Source organism: Salvelinus sp. IW2-2015, unplaced genomic scaffold, assembly GCF_002910315.2.
Source record: "Salvelinus sp. IW2-2015 unplaced genomic scaffold, ASM291031v2 Un_scaffold776, whole genome shotgun sequence".
Classification (NCBI taxonomy): domain Eukaryota; kingdom Metazoa; phylum Chordata; class Actinopteri; order Salmoniformes; family Salmonidae; genus Salvelinus; species Salvelinus sp. IW2-2015.
Window position 1 is genome coordinate 134,967 of NW_019942609.1, and position 20,034 is coordinate 155,000.

Here is a 20,034-nt window from a genome sequence, read left to right on the forward strand (position 1 = left end):
TAACAAAGTCGGGTAATTCTGTATATTAATCTTTACACCTTTATTGTATTAATCTATAGGTGCTGAAGTCAGTGAAGTATAACTGATTCATTCTTAGTCTCATGGTGCGTTTCCCTATAGTTGAGTACGGGTGTGTGAGTGCTTACTGCCTCGATATCAGGGTCGTGAGACCACACGCTTGTTAACGCTTGTAGCTCGGAGGGATCTGAATCTTGCATCTTCCATGTCTACTAGTCCAACGCTTCTAACACCTGTTACATTGCATCCACACGAGCGAACAGTGCTTAGTAAACCAATGTAAGTTGCTAGCTAGCATTAACTTATCTTACAGAAAACACATTCATCATAATCACTAGGCTAACGTTAACTAGCATCTGAGTGTGCTGATGTAGTATTCTACTAGTTATTGCTATGCGTCTACTGCGTTTAGAGGAGTATTATATCTAAAATGCATGGATGCAGTGTATATTCGCCTTGCTCCAATGTGTGGATACAACTTAACGCTTGACAAGAAGTCATCTTCAATGGGCCTTTCTCTATAGAGATCCAATACACGATGCTATATATTTCTAACCTGGAACTAATATTAAGCCTATATACGAAGATCTCTCCAAGGTTACAGGCAATATAACACAAGAAGAATGAAATGTGTGTCACTTCTCTGCCGCTTCATTGCACGCAGTTCTCAGGAAATGATTTATGCCAATAGGCTAGTTTGGTTACCGTCCTATATGACCAGATATTACATTTGAATAACTATGTTTTACTAATGTGGAGTGACTCATAACATTTGAGAAGGTGTGCCAATGTTAATCTTGGGTAATATAAGTTAGACTTATGAGAGTTAGCCACCGAGTGATAGAAATTATCTCAGGTGAACGGGTTCCGTATTTCACTGAGAAATAAATCTGTCTTGGTTGTGTCGAGATGATAGTTTCCGGATGTCGGTGCTGTCGGATTGATTGATAGATGGTATGCCCGTAAGGCTCGTGATGTGCTGATGTGTTATGTTATAATTAAGGTCTATGATTTTGTTAGAACAGTCTGAGCAATGGGGTAGGCTCACGCAGCTGTGAGTCTCGTAAGCATTTCATTCAAACAGCACTTTCCTGCGTTTGCCAGAAAGCGTGTTCGCGTGTGCTTTCAAATGCCTCTAGTCTAGACTCCCGAGATGGGTAGGCTGTGTGGTAACGAGTGTAAATCGCTAGCTAATTAGCGGGTGTGGTGGTGTGTCGTGCGCGCTAATAGGGTTTTTCAAACGTCACTCGCTCTGGAGATTGGAGTAGTTATTCCCCTTCTCTGCATGGGTAACGCTGCTTCGAGGGTGGCTTGTTGTCGTTTGTGTTTCCTGGTTCGGGCCAGGTAGGAGCGGTGGTGTTGGTGTCAGTGTATAGAGAGGGATTGGAAGCTATACTGTTACACTGGCAATTACTAAAGTACCTTATAAGAAACATCAATAGGTCAAAGGTTAATGAAATTACAAGGATGGTATAGAGAGAAAAAATAGTCCTATAAATAACTACAACCTTAAAACTTCTTACCTGGGAATGATTTGAAGACTTCATGTTAAAAAGGAACCACCAGCTTTTCATATGTTCTCATGTTCTGAGCAATTGGAACTTTAAAACGTTAGCTTTCTTAAATGGCACATATTGCACTTTTACTTTCTTCTCCAACACTTTGTTTTTGCATTATTTAAACCAAATTGAACATGTTTCATTATTTATTTGAGGCTAAATTGATTTTATTTATGTATTATATTAAGTTAAAATAAGTGTTCATTCAGTATTGTTGTAATTGTCATTATTACAAATAAATAAATAAATAAAAAATATAAAAATAATCGGCCGATTATATCGGTATCGGCTTTTTTGGTCCTCCAATAATCGGTATCGAAAAATCATAATCGGTCGACCGCTAATAGGTACACAACATGCACAAGCACACACAGCCATAGAGTGGATGTATATGGTGGAGACTGCTTTAAACTGTAATTCACATCTAGGAGACGGTACTTAGTCATCACACATCTGGTGTGTATGTTTATATCAAAAGTTTGGACATACCTACTCATTCAAGTGTTTTTCCTTTATTTTTACTATTTTCTACATTGTAAATTAATAGCGAAGACATCAACACTATGAAATAACACATGGAATCATGTACTAACCAGAACTGTATATATTATAATATATAATATATTTTAGATTCATCAAAGTAGCCACACTTTGCCTTGATGACAACTTTGCACATTCAACCAGCTTCACCTGGAATGCTTTTCCAACAGTTCCCACATATGCAGAGTACTTGTTGGCTGCTTTTCTTTCACTCTGCGGTCCAACTCATCCCAAACCATCCCAATTGGGTTGAGGTCAGGTGATTGTGTAGGCCAGGTCATCTGATGCAGCACTCTCCTTCTTAGTAAAATAGCCCTTACACAGCCTGGAGGTGTTTTGGGTCATTGTCCTGTTGAAAAACAAATGATAGTCCCACTAAGCGCAAACCAGATGGAATGGCGAATCGCTGCAGAATGCTGTGGTAGCCATGCTGGTTAAGTGTGCCTTGAATTCTAAATAAATCACTGACAGTGTCACCAGCAGGCACCCCCACACCATCACACCTCCTCCATGCTTCATGGTGGGAACCACACATGCGGAGATCATCCATTCACCTACTCTGCGYCTCACAAAGACACAGCGGTTGGAACCAAAAATCTCAAATTTGGCCTCATCAGACCAAAGGACAGATTTCCACCGGTCTAATGTCCATTGCTCGTGTTTCTTGGCGCATGCAAGTCTCTTCTAATTGGTGTCCTTTAGTAGTTTCTTTGCAGCAATTTGACCATGAAGGCCTGATTCGCGCAGTCTCCTCTGAACATGTTGAGATGTGTCTGTTACTTGAACTCTGTGAAGCATTTATTTGGGCTGCAATTTCTGAGGCTGGTAACTCTAATGAACTTATCCTCTTCAGCAGAGGTAACTCTGGTTCTTCCTCTCCTGTGGAGGTGCTCATAAGAGCCAGTTTCATCATAGCGCTTGATGGTTTTTGCAACTGCACTTGAAGAAACTTTCAAAGTTCTTGGAATATTCCGCATTGACTGACCTTCATGTCTTAAAGTAATGATGGACTGTCGTTTCTCTTTGCTTATTTGAGCTGCTCTTGCCATAACATGGACTTGGTCTTTTACCAAATAGGGCTATGTTCTGTATACCCCCCTACCTTGTCACAACACAACTGATTGGCTCAAACACATTAAGGAAGTCACACCTGTTAATCGAATTGCATTCCAGGTGACTACCTCATGAAGCTGGTTGAGAGAATGCCAAGAGTGTGCAAAACTGTAATCAAGGCAAACGGTGGCTATTTTGATTTGTTTAACACTTTTTTGGTTACTTCATGATTCCATATGTGTTCTCATAGTTGTCTTGTCATAGATGTCTTCACTATTATTCCACAATGTAGAAAATAGTAAAAATAAAGAAAATGAGCAGGTGTGTCCAAACTTTTGACTGGTAATGTATGTATGTGTATATATCAACCCAGTCTTACCGGGACTTGTTGGTGATGAGCTCATCCTGGTGGTACCACTCTTGGGTGGGAGGGGGCTCGGCGGTGAACAGGCAGTTAAGGAGGGCCTCCTCGTTCCGCATCACCACCAGGTCCTCAGGAACCACCACGGGACGAGGGAAACTCTTATCTATACAGAGGGTAAGGGGTGGGGGGGTGATAGTGTGAGTGTGTGGTATGAAGAGACTGAGAAAGAGGTATACAGTACATAAGAAAGGTCAAAGGGCTCTCTTCAGCTCTGGCTTCTATTCACTATGTTGATGCCAGTGGGGCTGGGTGTTGCTTTGCAATTAAACTATGGGGAAAACTGCAATCCCTCCTCACCTCTTCTTTATTGAATCTTTGTCCATATACACACCTATGATATTGAGGGTGAAGTTGGCATTGCTGCACACGTGCCCGGCTGGATTTTTGGCACAGCAATAGTAGAGGCCATTGTTGTCTGGGCTGGCACTGGGCAGGGTCAGAGTTCGCTCCTTGTTGTTGATCTGATGGCTCTTCTCCGGCAGGCGCACACCGTCTCTGTACCAGTGGCATGTTGGTCTGGGGGAGGAAGACATGACTACGTAATATGCATGAGTGAGTTGGCACATAAGAACAAGTGGAGAGACTGATGAATGCTATAGTGGTTAAATCAGTCCTCATTGGTGACCAGTATATTTACTTTGTAGTTTTGACTAAATCAAGTGGGCATCGATCTACATAACACAATGACAGTCCAGTGAAAACACAAGGCAACGTGGGGACACACACGAGGCAACGTGGGGTCTTGTAAAGGCGTCAGAATGCTTCAGTTCGGCTAGCTGAACGAGTGTGCTCGCATACTCAAGAGGTTTTCTTGAAAAAGGAAAAAAAAGCGGCAATAGTAGTGTTTGTTTTAATATGCATTAACTCATCCGAACCGTTTCGGCTGGGAAGCATGCGGACACCTTAAGGCCGCGGTTGTGTTTCTCACCGTGGGTGTCCATCGATGTTGCACCTCAACGTCACAGGGGCAGAGCTCTCGATGTCCTGCTCTGATGCAGGATCCTTCAGGGTCACCCCACCACTCTCTAGCCCTGTGTGACAGACAAATCAAGACATTATCTATCGATCGATAGAGAGAGGTAGGTAGAGTGAGTGTTAAAAAAAAGACAGAAGGTAGAGAGCAAGCACAACAGGGAGAGAGAGAGATGGAGGATTTTAAAAAAGGAGTGTAAAAAAAAAAAGCTGTCAAACCCCCTCTTGCTGCTCATTAACACAAACCAGCCATTCACACCTGGCTAACTTAGCGCCAGCTACCAAAACAGCCCCTTCCCTTTAAGCTGACCTTCCTTGTTCTGTGACACAGCCAGCCAGACCAGCAGGACGCTGCAACTTCACAAGCGGTCCATCTTGGCAGAGGACATAAAGGACAGCTTTGTCCGCCCCGCACTCAAAATAACCTCTCACGCGGGCGTGACTTTGGTCCAGTGGAAATAAGAGTTAGAAAAGGAAAGCACTGGCTGGTTTTCGTAAGAGTCTTCATAAGTATGAGGCAGCGTTTTCTTAGAGCTTCAGGAGATGTGTTTGATGCCTGTTATATAGATGGAGGTTGTAGAGACACACATGGGAGGACATACATATTGAGTTGACATCTGGAAGAATAAAACGAAATAAAAGTTTAAATCTATGGTTGCAAGGCAACTGTCAAAATTCAAAACAGGTAGGTCTGCATAAGGTCTAATTGCTCATTGCTGTGCAGCCAATTCAATGCATTTGGCAAAATTATTGCAGTAACATATAATTATGGCTATCATTTGTTATTACACTGTCACCCATGCTTACTTTGAGTGCTAGATTGAGTCATATCAATATCGGAAATATGTGTATGGATTTAACAATTGCACATCTATTTACAGTATTTTGGTAATGAGAACTCAAAACACTGATTTAAGGGAAGGGCTTACTAAGTAAAATTTAGTAGTATTTAAGTAAACTCACATTTGATGTTGAAGGACGCCTCGGTGGAGCGCTCCTCTTCTCCCGTGGCATTGTTGGCGGCCAGGCACTGGAAGGTCCCGGCGTCCAGCACGCGGTCCACAGCGGTGAACTTGAGGTTGCCGCCCTCCCGAAAGAGGCGCTCCGTGTCGTTCACCGCATCGCCGTTTTGCAGCCAACTGTAACTCACGCTCTCCGCGTCGCTGACCTCGCAGCGTAACATGGCACTCCGGCCGTGCAAGGCATCCTGGGACTTGGGCTCCTTGGTGAAGTGGAAGGAGGCGGCGTGAACAGTGAGAACTGGAGGATGGAGAGAGAGAGAGTTAGAGGGAGGAATTTATTGTTAAGCTCTGACGTGTTACGCTAAACCCCAAAATTATTCAGTTCACAACAGAGCCTGTATTTAATGCACATACAAATTAATCTTATTTTTCTTCCTTGAAAAKATGAAGTTGTCCACTGGCAGTAGAGAGACAGACACCCAGGTGTGCTGCAGTAAGACAGACAAAAAKACAAACACCCAGGTGTGCGGCAGACAGACCATGGGCCCCAGTTTCTCTAGACAAGGTTCATAACTCCTCGGCCTCCCTCTTGCTGAGTGACATGCCAGGTATGTACTCTGTCATCCCAAATAATAACCATGTCTCCTGCAAGATCATCAGTTTCCCCTTGCATTGCTACATGCACAACAAATGCTGTCCAGGAAATTTGGGATGTTGCTAAACACCCCTCCAATGAACTTCAAAGTGGTTTGGATGACACAACAACACTAGGTGAGCTGTAAATAAGAAAAATGTTCAGAAAAATTAACTATCCTTTTAAGGGTGCAGTATAAGCCATTAGAACACCCTATAGGACATTGCCACTCATTACATTAAAACAATACTTTGTTGTCCTTTCGGCTTGTTTAAGAGGCATTCAAAATGTCCAGATTCCAAATTGAGCACAAGCAAATCAGACTTTCGCGCAACTCATTCATTGATGTCAATGGGAGGTGTGTGCAAAAAAATGTAGTTACACAAACGGATCAAGTCAAACTACTAGAATAATAAGTGTGTACCTTCAAATGAATAAATGCTAGTAATACTAAGTATGAATTTCAATGAAGGATTTGTTTTTCTCCCAATGTCCCAGACGTTGAATAGAGTGCCACTGATCCTCAGTGATTGGCAGGGCCTGTCTGGAACTCAGAGCTGCCCATTCATCCAGACAGACGACTGCCTGAGACCGAGACGGCAGTCTGTCTCGCTCCAGTGACTGGTTACTGGGGCCCAGGCCGAGCGAAGGCCCATGCTGGGAGCGGGACAGTCTGCAGTGGGAGTGGGAAATAAAGCCTCTGCTTTCCCATGGAGTGGGAAAAGAAATTAAATTAAAATAAATAAATAAATAGCACAAGTAGGCTACATTTTTAATGAGCAGAAAGGATGAATGACTGGCACTCAACTGAGCTGATAGTGTTTTCCCCTAATGTTTTCGTAGGTAGGCGGGCACTGTGCCATCAGTTGACCCCCCTCACTCCACCCTGGCACGCATACCACCTTACTTTGGCATTTTGCCTCTGTAAAACACAGCAACCTCCACACCAACAAAGTGGGGGGGGGGGCAATAACTGGCTATGACATACTATATTTGACTGAGTGCTGAATTCGTCATAGTTATATTCATATTATATTCGGTTTCACAAGTCTATCAACAATAAATGTACTGTAGTGTGAGTGACATACAAATGTGTGTGGAATCGAGAGACTGGTTGAAAGAGCAACTAAACAAGAGTGTATCCTGAACAAAACAGTTCAACTGTGCCCAATGCGGCTGCACCTAGTCCTGTCTCTTTTTAATACACACGGACACAATGTCAACACATCACAGGTCGAGAGCGCATACCAGCGAGGGGGATGGAATGCGGAGTGGCATCTGCCCGGCTTCAAGAGGATGAGGTATTCATTCATACCCCTCAGCCTTGGATGAATGGGACTGCTGGGTTACCCGGCAAAAGTGACAGAGAAAAAGTGTCTGAACATGCATGTATTTTACTTACCTGTATTAATGAAAAAAAGTTGAAGCATATTAAAAGCAAATTCTTATTTACAATGATGACCTGTCCAATGACTTTGTTCTGGTGGGCTATCATGCTCCCCCTCTTTCCATCCAAAATTAAAAGCCCACAGCCTTGCTAGCTACAGAACTCCAGTCAATTACACACTGGAAGTACACAACACGCTGTGTTCTCACTGCTTTGAGAATGGTTCTATCATTGTAAGTACCTAGTGGAGTCTAATTGAGACTACAGGAAGAAGAGTAGCCCTTGGTGCCCAATAACAATGCCCCCAAGACTCATCTCTTTGGCTCTGTACTAGCTCTCCCACGTCCTGTGATCCACTAATATATAGAGCTAGACTGTGTGTGTGTGTGTGTGTGTGTGTGTGTGAGATACACACCACAGTCTAGCTCTCTCCTCTACAGGGGAGGCCACATTCCAAACTTAGTGCAGCCAGAGGGGCAGGACAAGCCATTATCTGTGCCTGTTGCTGCCATGGAGATAGGATCCTCTCAGGGAATACTCTTGATTAAGAGGGTACCAAGACTCAGAAGAACTGAACAGACTAGAGAATAGGGAGCCATTGCTGCAATGTAGGCTATAGCTATTCAGTCTACTCAGACATCCATTATTCAAAACTACAAGTCACAACAAGTGTAAAAACAGAGCCTTTTGAATGGAGCTGAAGGGTGGGACTAATAACAAGACAACCAATGTAAAACATACAAGGTCTGTAAAATGTATGTAGGTTCAGACATTTTGTGAAATAGCACAGTTACAAATGGAAATCAAACTCGATGGACATCAGAAATAGAGGAAGGACTAAAAACAAACAAAATATAACTACTGTAAAATAGATTGTGTCTGTAAAATGTGTATAAACTGAAGGTAGAAGCCTAAATGTTGTTTATTAGTTTACTCCAATTGGGTGAGAGGTGGCAGGGCTTGCAGGGAATGAAAAAAGATATATATATTTTTTTAAAGTATGTATATGCACACACAAACACACAGTTGAAGTCGGAAGTCTACATACACCTTAGCCAAATACATTTAACCTCAGTTTCACAATTCCTGACATTTAATCCAAGTAAAAATTCCCTGTTTTAGGTCAGTTAGGATCACCACTTTATTTTAAGAATGTGAAATGTCAGAATAATAGTAGAGAAAATTACTAATTTCAGCTTGTATTTCTTTCATCACATTCCCAGTGGGTCAGAAGTTTACATACACTCAATTAGTTTTGGTAGCATTGCCTTTAAATTGTTTAACTTGGGTCAAAGATTTCAGGTAGCCTTCCACAAGCTTCCCACAATAAGAATTTTTGGCCCATTCCTCCTGACAGAGCTGGTGTAACGGAGTCAGGTTTGTAGGCCTCCTTTGTCGCACACGCTTTTTCAGTTCTGCCCACAAATATTCTATGGGATTGAGGTCAGGGCTTTGTGATGGCCACTCCAATACCTTGATGTTGTTGTCCTTAAGCCATTTTGCCACAACTTTGGAAGTATGCTTGGGGTCATTGTCCATTTGGAAGACCCATTTGCGACCAAGCTTTAACTTCCTGACTGATGTCTTGAGATGTTGCTTCAATATATCCACATAATTTCCCAGCCTCATGATGTCATCTATTTTGTGAAGTGCACCAGTCCCTTCTGCAGAAAAGCACCCCCACAACATGATGCTGCCACTCCCATGCTTCACGGTTGGCATGGTGTTCTTCAGCTTGCAAGCCTCCCCCTTTTCCTCCAAACATAATGATGGTCATTATGGCCAAACAGTTCTATTTTTGTTTCATCAGACCAGAGGACATTTCTCCAAAAAGTTAAATCCTTGTCCCCATGTGCAGTTGCAAACCGTAGTCGGCTTTTTTTAATGGCAGTTTTGGAGCAGTGGCTTCTTCCTTGCTGAGCGGCCTTTCAGGTTATGTCGATATAGGACTTGTTTAACTGTGGATATAGATACTTTGTACCCGTTTCCTCCAGCATCTTCACAAGGTCCTGTGCTGTTCTGGGATTGATTTGCACTTTTCGCACCAAAGTACGTTCATCTCTAGGAGACAGAACATGTCTCCTTCCTGAGCGGTATGGCGGCTGCATGGTCCCATGGCGTTTATACTTGCGTACTATTGTTTGTACAGATGAATGTGGTACCGTCAGGCAGTTGGAAATTTCTCCCAAGGATGAACCAGACTTGTGGAGGTCTACAATTGTTTTTGTGAGGTCTTGGCAGATTTTTTTTGATTTTCCCATGATGTCAAGCAAAGAGGCACTGAGTTTGAAGGTAGGCCTTGAAATACATCCACAGGTACACCTCCAATTGACTCAAATGATGTCAATTAGCATATCAGAAGCTTATAAAGCCAATACATCATTTCCTGGAATTTTCCAAGCTGTTTAAAGGCACAGTCAACTTAGTGTATGTAAACCTCTGACCCACTGCAATTGTGATACAGTGAATTATAAGTGAAATAATCTGTCTGTAAACAATTGTTGGAAAAATTACCTGTGTCATGCAAAGTAGATGTCCTAACCGACTTGCCAAAACTACAGTTTGTTAACAAGAAATTTGTGGAGTGGTTGAAAAACGAGTTTTAATGACTCCAACCTAAGTGTATGTAAACTTCCGACTTAAACTGTGTGTGTGTGTGTGTGTGTGTGTGTGTGTGTATATATATATATATATAATATATATATCCCAAAAAATATGGGGGATTGGAAATGACGCAGACAATTGCATTGATGGAAGCAACAATCTATCCTCAATATTAAAGCTGATCCACCCCTTAAAGATTATTTTTTAATCAAATATATATATATATATAAAAAGAGCCTGTTGATGGTGTCATTCAAAAGCCATTGCAATTGATAAACAAACTAAAATCTAGGCTATTCAATAAATTACCTCTTGTATTTAAAGATAAAGAGTTCATTCGGATGTTCTCTCAGAAAACAAAAGAATGGTGATGCCAACTTTTATCATAAGAAGTGGTGAACTAGCGGTCACAGAGAAATCTAACATTTCCTGCATGGTCCCCCTACCACAGACTTAAATCGGGGAAATTTGTCTTCTTTCCTCGCATGAAAATGCAGTGAACAGTTCGGGGGTTGTATGTGTACATCTTGCCTGCACTTTTTCCACAGGAAAATAAACAGGGTGAATGTTCGTGTGACCTCCAGCGTGCACCGTCAGTTTGTTTGTCGCCATTGCTGTCTCTTCTGATTGGGGAAATTTACTCGCCAAAGAAATTAAATCAACAGACATGTGGTGACTCGCCGTGCTGCATGGAATCAACTGTGCAGAGTGTAGCTAAGCTAGCTCGTGAGAAAGATGATGCCTAGAACATTTGTTTCATGTCAAGAATTGTTTGACCAGAGATGGTACATTTACCAGAACATCATGTTGGACCATTGGAGTCCAGTAGGCTTTATTTTCAATAGATTTTCGGAGATATCAGGAATGGCATGAGTCTTGCACATTTAAAGTGTCTACAAAATCAGTGTCTAGGTGAGGACCCTAGCCTCTACAGAAATACCTGGCACTGCAACATTCCTAAACCTCTTCCTTGATCCCAGGGCAGGAATTTAGAGTTCGAAGTGACAAAGGTGGCATTCATGGATACTGGAGCAGTGGAACTATACTAACCGAGTGTAAGCAAACCTGATTGGCTGAAACATGAACCACAAATGGAACCTGCTGCTGCATAAAACGCTGCACATTACATCACATCTGGGATCTGATCAGAGATAACCTACCTCCCAAGATTGAGCTAAATAATATTCATGTGAACCTGAAGATGCAAATCGTGCAGCAAATAGGGAAGCAAATAAGTTGGTGTCAATCGATATAAGTCCATTCGGTATAAATTATGCACTAGGAGCTTTAGGGCACTGGTCTTTCTCTTCCAGCTCCTATAGTGGTACCCTACTAGTCTCAAAGCTCAACTTGGCTGTTAGTGCCAAAAAGCTCCTGTGGTTTCTCCCTCTCTCTCACAAAGGAGGGCTTTGATGCACAGCGGTCAATGACCCTCTGGTGTAAAGATACTGGGTCTGTGACCAGTTCCATTTGAGATACCTACAAGGCTTGTTTGCGGATGCAGGGACCTCCCACCAAGCACTATTGACAGTAGGCAGGAAAGATTGGCACAGAAACATTTTAGGTTTAATTCACAAGACACAGAATGCTGTGGAATGTGAAAACGGCCGGGAGAGACCACAATGGCAAACTGCAGAATAAAAATGAGAATGTTACCTTACAGAGGAAGCCCACAATATAACTTCAAACAGACCAATTTCGATGCTATATATCAGGGGTAAGGATGACTCCATGGATACATGGATGTAAGCAGACTCATATTCAACAATGGCGTAGAGTTGATTTGGACCATCTGTCCACTAAAAAGGAGCCAAGCATTAAATTGAGCCATGGTTAAAACAAAACCACCCTGTGAAATATGACCAGAGTGGTTTGTCCCACCGGATACTGAGTAGAGGGGGGGGTCCATAAATGACAACAGCCTTGTACAGAAATTTGAGCTTGCCACAATTATTACTACGGTATGTTTCACCATACCCACGGTTTGCAAGGCTGAGGAGCATCGTTATGCAAATATACAACAGTGGAAACTGAATCTCCAATTGTCCTCATCACATCCACTTGAGATTATGCCATAGGAKCATCCAAAAAAACAAGTCATCGAGCTACGTGGCTGTCGAGGGCGAGAAGGCAACTTATTAGAGCACTTATCACTTTCAGCTGCTGATTTCCCTGGGGTAACCTAATAGTCCAGAACAGCCTAATAGTCAGGCAAGGCAGTTGGGCCTGGGGTATCACACTGGGCCTGGACCCCTCAGACAAACTGCCATATAAGGGTTGTGAGTGTGTGTGTGTGGGGGGGGGGGGGGGGCYSMRSSMGRRGGGGGKRGGKGGGGGTTCAMAAGGCAAAGSGGRGGGCCCGGGCAGAGAAGGAAGGTGTTTGTGCAGCTGCTCCCAAGTCGAGGGGCACAGTGTCAGGCTGGACACAGCTAAACAGGTGCCCGCTCTGAAATGCCTACAGATACTAAGATTAACCAGTGGGGGACTGCGGTCCATTGGGACAGTGCAGTAGGAGTAAGTCACCCTCCATTTAATAACACAGTCCAGATTGATAGACAACAGGCAAAAATATCAGACCTGGAGGGGGCTGGTGGGAAATCCACTCTTATAGGGGCCACGATACAGAGGTGCAGGATGCCAGTGATTTGGCTGCTGGGAGAACATTAGGCTCTGCAGAATCTTGGTCAGTCAGTGGCACACAGTCAATGTCTCACGTCAGATGGCTTCACTCCTCCGCGACGCGCGATCCTCAACCGGTCTCTCTTGTAGGACGTGGAACTCATTCAAAATTGAACATTGAGCATCCGCCATTCAAAAAATTCTAAACAGTTACTAATTTGACATCACTGTGCTCTTGCATGACTTTCCATGAAATAGGAAGAATAACTAGCTAGCAAAATAACTACAAAATGTTGTGACAGTGATTAAATAGTTTGCAAAAATATAAAAATAAACCGGTGGCTATCTTCTGCACAAAGGCTGTGCAAGGACGTTGGTTGCCAGTGCAGTGACTTGATCAGCTGTATAGCTAGCTTACTGACATGAATGACAAAAAGTTTGGATTAGCCTATTTAAATGACCCTGAAGTTCTAGACATGCAGCCCCACAATTATGAAGAACTGAGAAATAAGAAATCTGTCTGTAGGATCAGCATGTTTCCCCGCAAACGTATCGGTGGGTCAGCTGAGCACAGCAGCTGACTCGGGAAGCTACTGCAATGACTCGTGGCAGAAGAACAGCTACTTCATGAAAACTTATAATAATGTAAGCATTAGCTAGCAGTGCTAGCTACAGTAACTTGCTGGAAGACTCAACATTGTGTGCAGCACTAAGTTAGCTGGTTAGTTAGCAGCACCGTTTCAGTCAAAGATGATTTCAGTGACTGGTTCAGCTAACGTTAGCAAGTTAACGTTGGACACATTTATTCTAGCTTTCATGCTTATAGTCAAAACTACAGAAATACTGCTCATTGAAGCACAATAATCCTTAGCTAGATGTAAAATGGGGCGGACTAAGACTTCAGCAAAAAACATTGACATTTGTTTTAACTTAGATTAATTGAGACAGTTTTGATGAAGAAATTGAGTCTCGCAGACAATGTCACGTAGGTAATATTTTCGAACGTTATGGCAGCCCTTGTATCCGAACTACTTTTGTTCTATCAGATTACCATTTGCGAGATACGTGTTGATTCCGCCTGAAATGATCTGATGTAAGACAATGACACTGAGTAGGATGTTGCTTGAAGGATTTCAGACATTGCTGTGTTAGGGTAAAAKAAATCAAGTGAGATTAGGATGAAGTAGGCATAGGGGTCAATTTAATCTTAATCGCTAAACGTGTTTCCAGGATAAATTGAAAATAATAACAATGTTCCACTCAAAAGGAGGAGTGCAGCAAAGAAGCGCCCGGCAATAGGATGGAATAGTGCTGGGTGATATGGCCTAAAAATCGTATCTCGAACTTATGGGCGATTCACGAGATATACACTACCGTTCAAAAGTTTGGGGTCCCTTAGAAATGTCATTGTTTGAAAGAAAATCATTTTTTTTGTTGTCCGTTAAAATAACATCTGTGCTAACATAACTGCAAAAGGGTTTTCTAATGATCAATTAGCCTTTTAAAATTATAAACTAAGCTAACAATGTGCCATTGGAACACAGGAGTGATGGTTACTGATAATGGGCCTCTGTAAGCCTATGTAGATATTCCATTAAAAATCAGCCGTTTCCAGTGACAACAGTCATTTACAACATTAACAATGTCTACACTGTATTTCTGATCAATTTGTTATTTTAAAATGGACAAAAAACTGTTTGCTTTTCTTTCAAAAACAAGGATATTTCTAAGTGAACCCAAACTTTTGAATGGTAGTGTATATTCTTTTTATATTCTCTAAATAAACGTTGTTGTAGAATTAAAAAAGGTAAAATAAACCGCATTTCAAACAGTCAGCAATAATCAAATTAATTCACGGCGTGAATCTATTTGCTAGGTAACAAGGCAGAACAGTTGAATTGTTATGAACACACCTGTCTGTCTCCCAACTGTTTGAACAGCTTGCTAGCCTGTCCACTGTTCAGATGTTGAAATCAAGTGGNAGAACAGTTGAATTGTTATGAACACACCTGTCTGTCTCCCAACTGTTTGAACAGCTTGCTAGCCTGTCCACTGTTCAGATGTTGAAATCAAGTGGCCTACCTTATTTCTCAGAATGAGAACAAGTTGCCAATTAATTATATAAATTGTGTTTGAATGCTTATTGCACATTTATTTAAAAAAAATAAAGACTACACAGCTAGTATAACAGTCTTTAGCTAAAATGCTAAACCGAGCATTCATTTTCCAGAATCAATGTTCATTGACACTCCTGTTTTAGTAGTGTCTGCTCTGCGCACAATTTGAGTAGTTGAAACATAAAAAAGGTATTGTTAGAAAGGTTAACTTCTTTATTACAGTAAAAATAGTGTCTAAGCATTTCTGTGTCCATTTGACAGATTCTGTTGGACCAAACCTCAAATAGCGAGTTTAAACTGCTCGTCAGATGAAGAATTCATCTCTCAACTTTGTTGGTGTGGCAGGGGGAGGGGCTTGGTGTGGCAGGGGGAGGGGCTTGGTGTGGCAGGGGGAGGGGCTTGGTGTGTGTGTGTAAATAGACAGGAAAAGGTGAAGCGAGAGGTTTCACTATTGCCCAAAATAAGCTTGTCGCCTGCCTTCCCGCGAAGGAGAAGAGAACAAAAAGACTACATGAGAACAAGCGAACATAAATGTCCATAAAAACGAAAAAACGAAAAATAACTTGATTCTTGCGATACAGGCATTTGGAATATCACACAAACACATTAACTGGAATTAATTCGATATAGCGCCCAGACCTAGGATGGAACAGTTCTTTGAGTTGCATTTCAGCTGTCTCTTCTGTCCTGTCATCACATGGCATGAGATTGTATCGGAGGCCGTTGAGACTTTAAATTCTTGGTGAACCGTTCCCTTCATTTAACGCAGGGGCCCAGCTGTGAGATGGATACTCATCTGTGGCCAAAACATTTATGAGAATACCCTGCCCCTTCACTGCACATACAAGGGACAAAACAGCTGGAGGGGGGGTGGGCGCAGAGATGAGTGGGAGCTTACTATGGCCATACATGGTCATTTTCTTGGTGGAGATTATGTAAAAGTATATAATTACATGACACGACTAAGACACAAATACTACAGCAAAGACTAATGAATTTGAGCTGTAACATAAAACAAATTAAACAACCTTAGCTTCACCCCCCCCCCCCCCCAAATTGCCACTAAGTGGAAAACCAAGAGTGGTAGACTTTACAACTCCCACTAAGCATGGCTCCAACCATTTACAAGGGAGGGGGGCATTACTTTCTAAATTAAAAAAGTCAACGACAATCAGAAATTCAACACTTTGAGCCATTGGATAAATTTAGGGATTTACAGGGGTAATTCCACGAAAACGGAATTACGCCATTTGAAAATTAAACAAACAATACACAAAAGTCAATACTAACAATTTCCACAGAAAAATTTACAAAAAATTTACAAAAACAAATTTAGTGTACAGATGCTAACTTTTTTTTTACAGAATTACAGTAAAATCTACCTCAGGTTTTTATGCGACTACGTTTGTGAAAAATCTTAAATATCTGCTCTGAATTAAAATTTAAAGATGTCCGCAGAAAGAAATGGGGTGTCAGCTATGACATAGCACCTTGAGTTTGAAAAAAATCTATTTTGGTTATTGATCTACAGTAAGTGAAGTGGATTTACACCTGGTAATTGAATTAGACTGATCTGTACTACACAGAAAAGCATAATTATGGATATGAATGTCGGTATTCTGGCGGGTAGGAGCGTTGGTCCTGTAACAGAAAGGATGCTGGATCGAATCCCAGAGCTGACTAGGCAAAAATCTGTCATTCTGCCCCTGAGCAAGGCAGTTAACCCACTGTTCCTCGGGCGCCGAGGACGTGGTTGTCGATTAAGACAGCCCCCTGCAACTCTCTGACTCAGAGGGGTTGGGTTAAATGCAGAAGCCACACTTCAGTTGAAGATATTCAGTTGTAGAACTGACTAGGTATCCCCCTTTCCCTTACTCCTCATGATTCACAAGTTTGGACATCACAGCGCACGCAGCACAGTGGACTGCAGTAGAATACAGTATAGTAGAGTACATTAGAGTATAGTTCAGTACAATATACTGTTCTCTACTGTAATACATTTCTGTACTGTACTATATTTAGCCGACTAAACTCAACAATTTACGATGGAGTTGAGCAGCGACTAGTGTGTGGGCGAACTGCAGCATAAACCCACGAATTGTCCAGTGTAAAAGCAGCCTATTCTTTGCGTCCTGAAATGTGTAGTTATACTCCACTGTGCTCTACTAACTGTAATGTGCTATCAAAACTTGTGAAACATACATCTATGACATATTCAGTCCGGTCCGTCTATGGACGTTAAACATCAAGGCCAGGGTGGACTGACCAAATGTAAAACTACTTTTCAACATCCGTGAATGTTCGATGTCGGTCAGCGCGTTAGGATGCGGGTTACAGGGGGCTCATTGGTAGTGTCAGTAAGAGCTGGGAGAGGTAACATTAACTGGACAGTGTATGTGAGAGAGAGGTTTCACCACTAGACAACAGAAAGAAAAAACTGTTATGAGCTGAACATAACAGTATGACAGTGGAAGGGAGGACGGTAGCAGGTGACCCAACTATGATTTGTGACTATTATGATTTCCCATTGTAGCCAATTCAGTTGCAGTAATTCCATTACTGATTTTATTGGTAATTCAGTTACCAATTTGGTAATGCAATTACGAGTTTTATTCACTTAATAATTCAAATAAAACTGAAATCAGTAAAATCACTATAACTAAATTGGTATGTCTACCGTTACTTCTGTGAACTTTCATTATCCACCCTCATGAGGGAGAGACATTAAAATATCTTAAAGATATGTCCGTTTTTGGTTACGGAATGAAGAGGCACAAGGCAATATTTCTTAAACTTTAGAATGTAAACAATTTGTGTGTTGATATTAGTTGGCAGGGGTTTTGATGCATTTCTGATAACATCTTCAAGGAAAAAAATTCTTACATTTTGTATCTGATCCAGAAATCAAAGCCTTTACTTATGCCTAATTTGACATGCTCCTGGAGAAGAAAAGAAAACCTTTCATGTGTACCTCCATCGTTAGAGTCCAGGGCCAAGTTTACGGCCCTGGAAGAGTCAGGGGTCCAGCCACTTTTCTCATGTGAGCCTTAGGGCTTTCATTTCACTGTTTGCTGAACTGGCTTGAAGGTGATAAAGTAGCCTACTCTCTGTTTTCGGAGGGGGCAATAACAATTGATGCACCAAAACCAGGTTACAACCCATCTCAACTATGCCCCCCCCCCCCCCCCCTGGTATGGCATCTGCCGCAGGCAGCTCAGACATGGAAGTCTAAACAGAGTATGTGTTTTCGCTGTGAGATTTAGAATGCGATGCAATTAGCTGTCGCGGGGGGGGGGGGGGGGGGGGGCTAATTGCATTGCATTCTAAATCTAGTCACAAATCACAGTTGGGTCACCTGCTACTGTCCTCCCTTCCACTGTCATACTGTTATGTTCAGCTCATAACAGTTCTTTCTCTTTCTACCAGTTGGCAGTGTTGACCTCATGCTGTGAGAAGTGTAAGCGACTGATGCGTACCACAGAAAGCGTGGGGCCCCCGACAAACAAACAATACCCAAAACATCACACAAGGAGGGAAAAAATACAATAAATGTTAAGGGAGGTCAACAGCAGAGGATGTTGAAAGTGAGAAAAATGTTTAGGAGACGAGGCTTGAGACGTTCACAGTCATGCAACCCGGCAGTTTCAGACCTCAAATGTTGATAGTCTTGGCATATTAACCAAGTAATTATTTCTTCTCACAAACTAAATTGGCGGGAAATGTGTGTCGTACTGAAGTTATCTATCCTCCACAGTAAATTCCACACGCTTCTCTTTATATTACATAAAATCTAAAAGGCCTTTGGTGCTCGGGGAATGTTGTGGGATTTCTAAATTCGGCTCTGGAAAGAGATGGAGCTTAATGAAAAGCATATGGACTTAAATTTAATTACACAAATGCTGATCTCATAACAAGAACCACTTGTTCTCTCTGCAGAGCACTCAGGAGTGTCACCAGGCAACTTCACATTGGTTCCAGGCAGGCCAACAGACTAAAATTGTCCCTAAAACAAGTCTCTCCAGACAGCCCTTGAGAGGAAAGGGTTCATATGCAAAAATGGGCAAAACATCTAGCAATAAATATTGTTTTACCACAGAGAGACTCAAAAAAGGTACAATCACTCATGTCCCTAGTTCTTCAAACGGCTCTGACTGAGCTTGTTCTGGGGTTGCGAAGTGTAAAATCAGCTCTTCTCCCCTGCTCGTGACCTCTCTGCCCTGGAATCAGTCTGTGTGGGTTTCCCTTGATGATTGTGACCTGCGAGCAGTCATTGGTTTACCTCATGTTCAACAAGAGCCATGCATAGTTGTGATTGGCTTTGTCAGACAGGGTTCTTTCAATCTTGAGGTTGCGCTGTCCATTTCACATGTTATCGTCATTTTAGAGGAGCATGAAGGGATGGCACAAACAAACAGTAGACCACTACTTTGTGTATACTTTATACACTGCGTGAGCGATTACTCTTATTTCATTACTTATCATTCGCACAAAACCCAAGCAGTTCTGTGAGTGTGTTATTCAGGGTTTATGTGCAAGTATTTGATGACATGCTTCCCCCCCTCTTTATTCTATCTGCAAAGTCTTATCAAAAAGCAATAATTTGTCAGAAAAATATTCATACATCAGTCTTCAATAAATGAAATCATTAATTTGTCACATGCTTCATAAACAAAAAGGTGTAGACTAACAGTGAAATCCCCTCTCTAAAAATGGGGGGGGGGGGGGGGGGCTGTAAAAATCTCTATGTGGAATTGTGAATGACATCTGCCCAGCTTTCCGAGTGTACTTTACAACATGGAAACAGTCCTCTCCCAGTCAGCAGCACTGAGGTTTGCCAGAGTCACAGGGCTATATACTCCTTGACTGATATGGTGCCAATGGTTCATATGTGGCTGAAAGACAAGCCCATGTCCTAGCTTTGACAGAAAGCACATCTAAAAAGGTTGACATTTTGATAAATCGGCGAAGAAATGTTGACGGTTGACCTCACGCCCAACAGACTATGTTAACGGAGAAGAACGAAGTTAAGTAAAGACAATGGAATCATTCAACACATTGGGTCATCAAAGTTATTCTGCAAATGATGACTCAAATCCCAAAGATTGTGCATCTTCCATACAATCCTCAGGTTTTAATCCTTGTTGC

At 42.1% G+C, this 20,034-nt stretch overlaps 1 protein-coding gene across 1 annotated transcript in view; it reads right to left on the minus strand.

Moving 5' to 3' along the window:
• LOC112068866 (inactive tyrosine-protein kinase 7) overlaps positions 1 to 20,034 on the minus strand; it is a 43,075-nt gene that overhangs the window by 17,077 nt on the left and 5,964 nt on the right. Inside the window, exons 2-5 of the mRNA XM_070438320.1 lie at positions 5,530 to 5,826; positions 4,523 to 4,625; positions 3,926 to 4,110; positions 3,550 to 3,697 (exon numbers count right to left, since the gene is read on the minus strand). Coding sequence (XP_070294421.1) covers positions 3,550 to 3,697; positions 3,926 to 4,110; positions 4,523 to 4,625; positions 5,530 to 5,826 — 733 coding nt within the window. The remainder of the gene's footprint in view (positions 1 to 3,549; positions 3,698 to 3,925; positions 4,111 to 4,522; positions 4,626 to 5,529; positions 5,827 to 20,034) is intronic.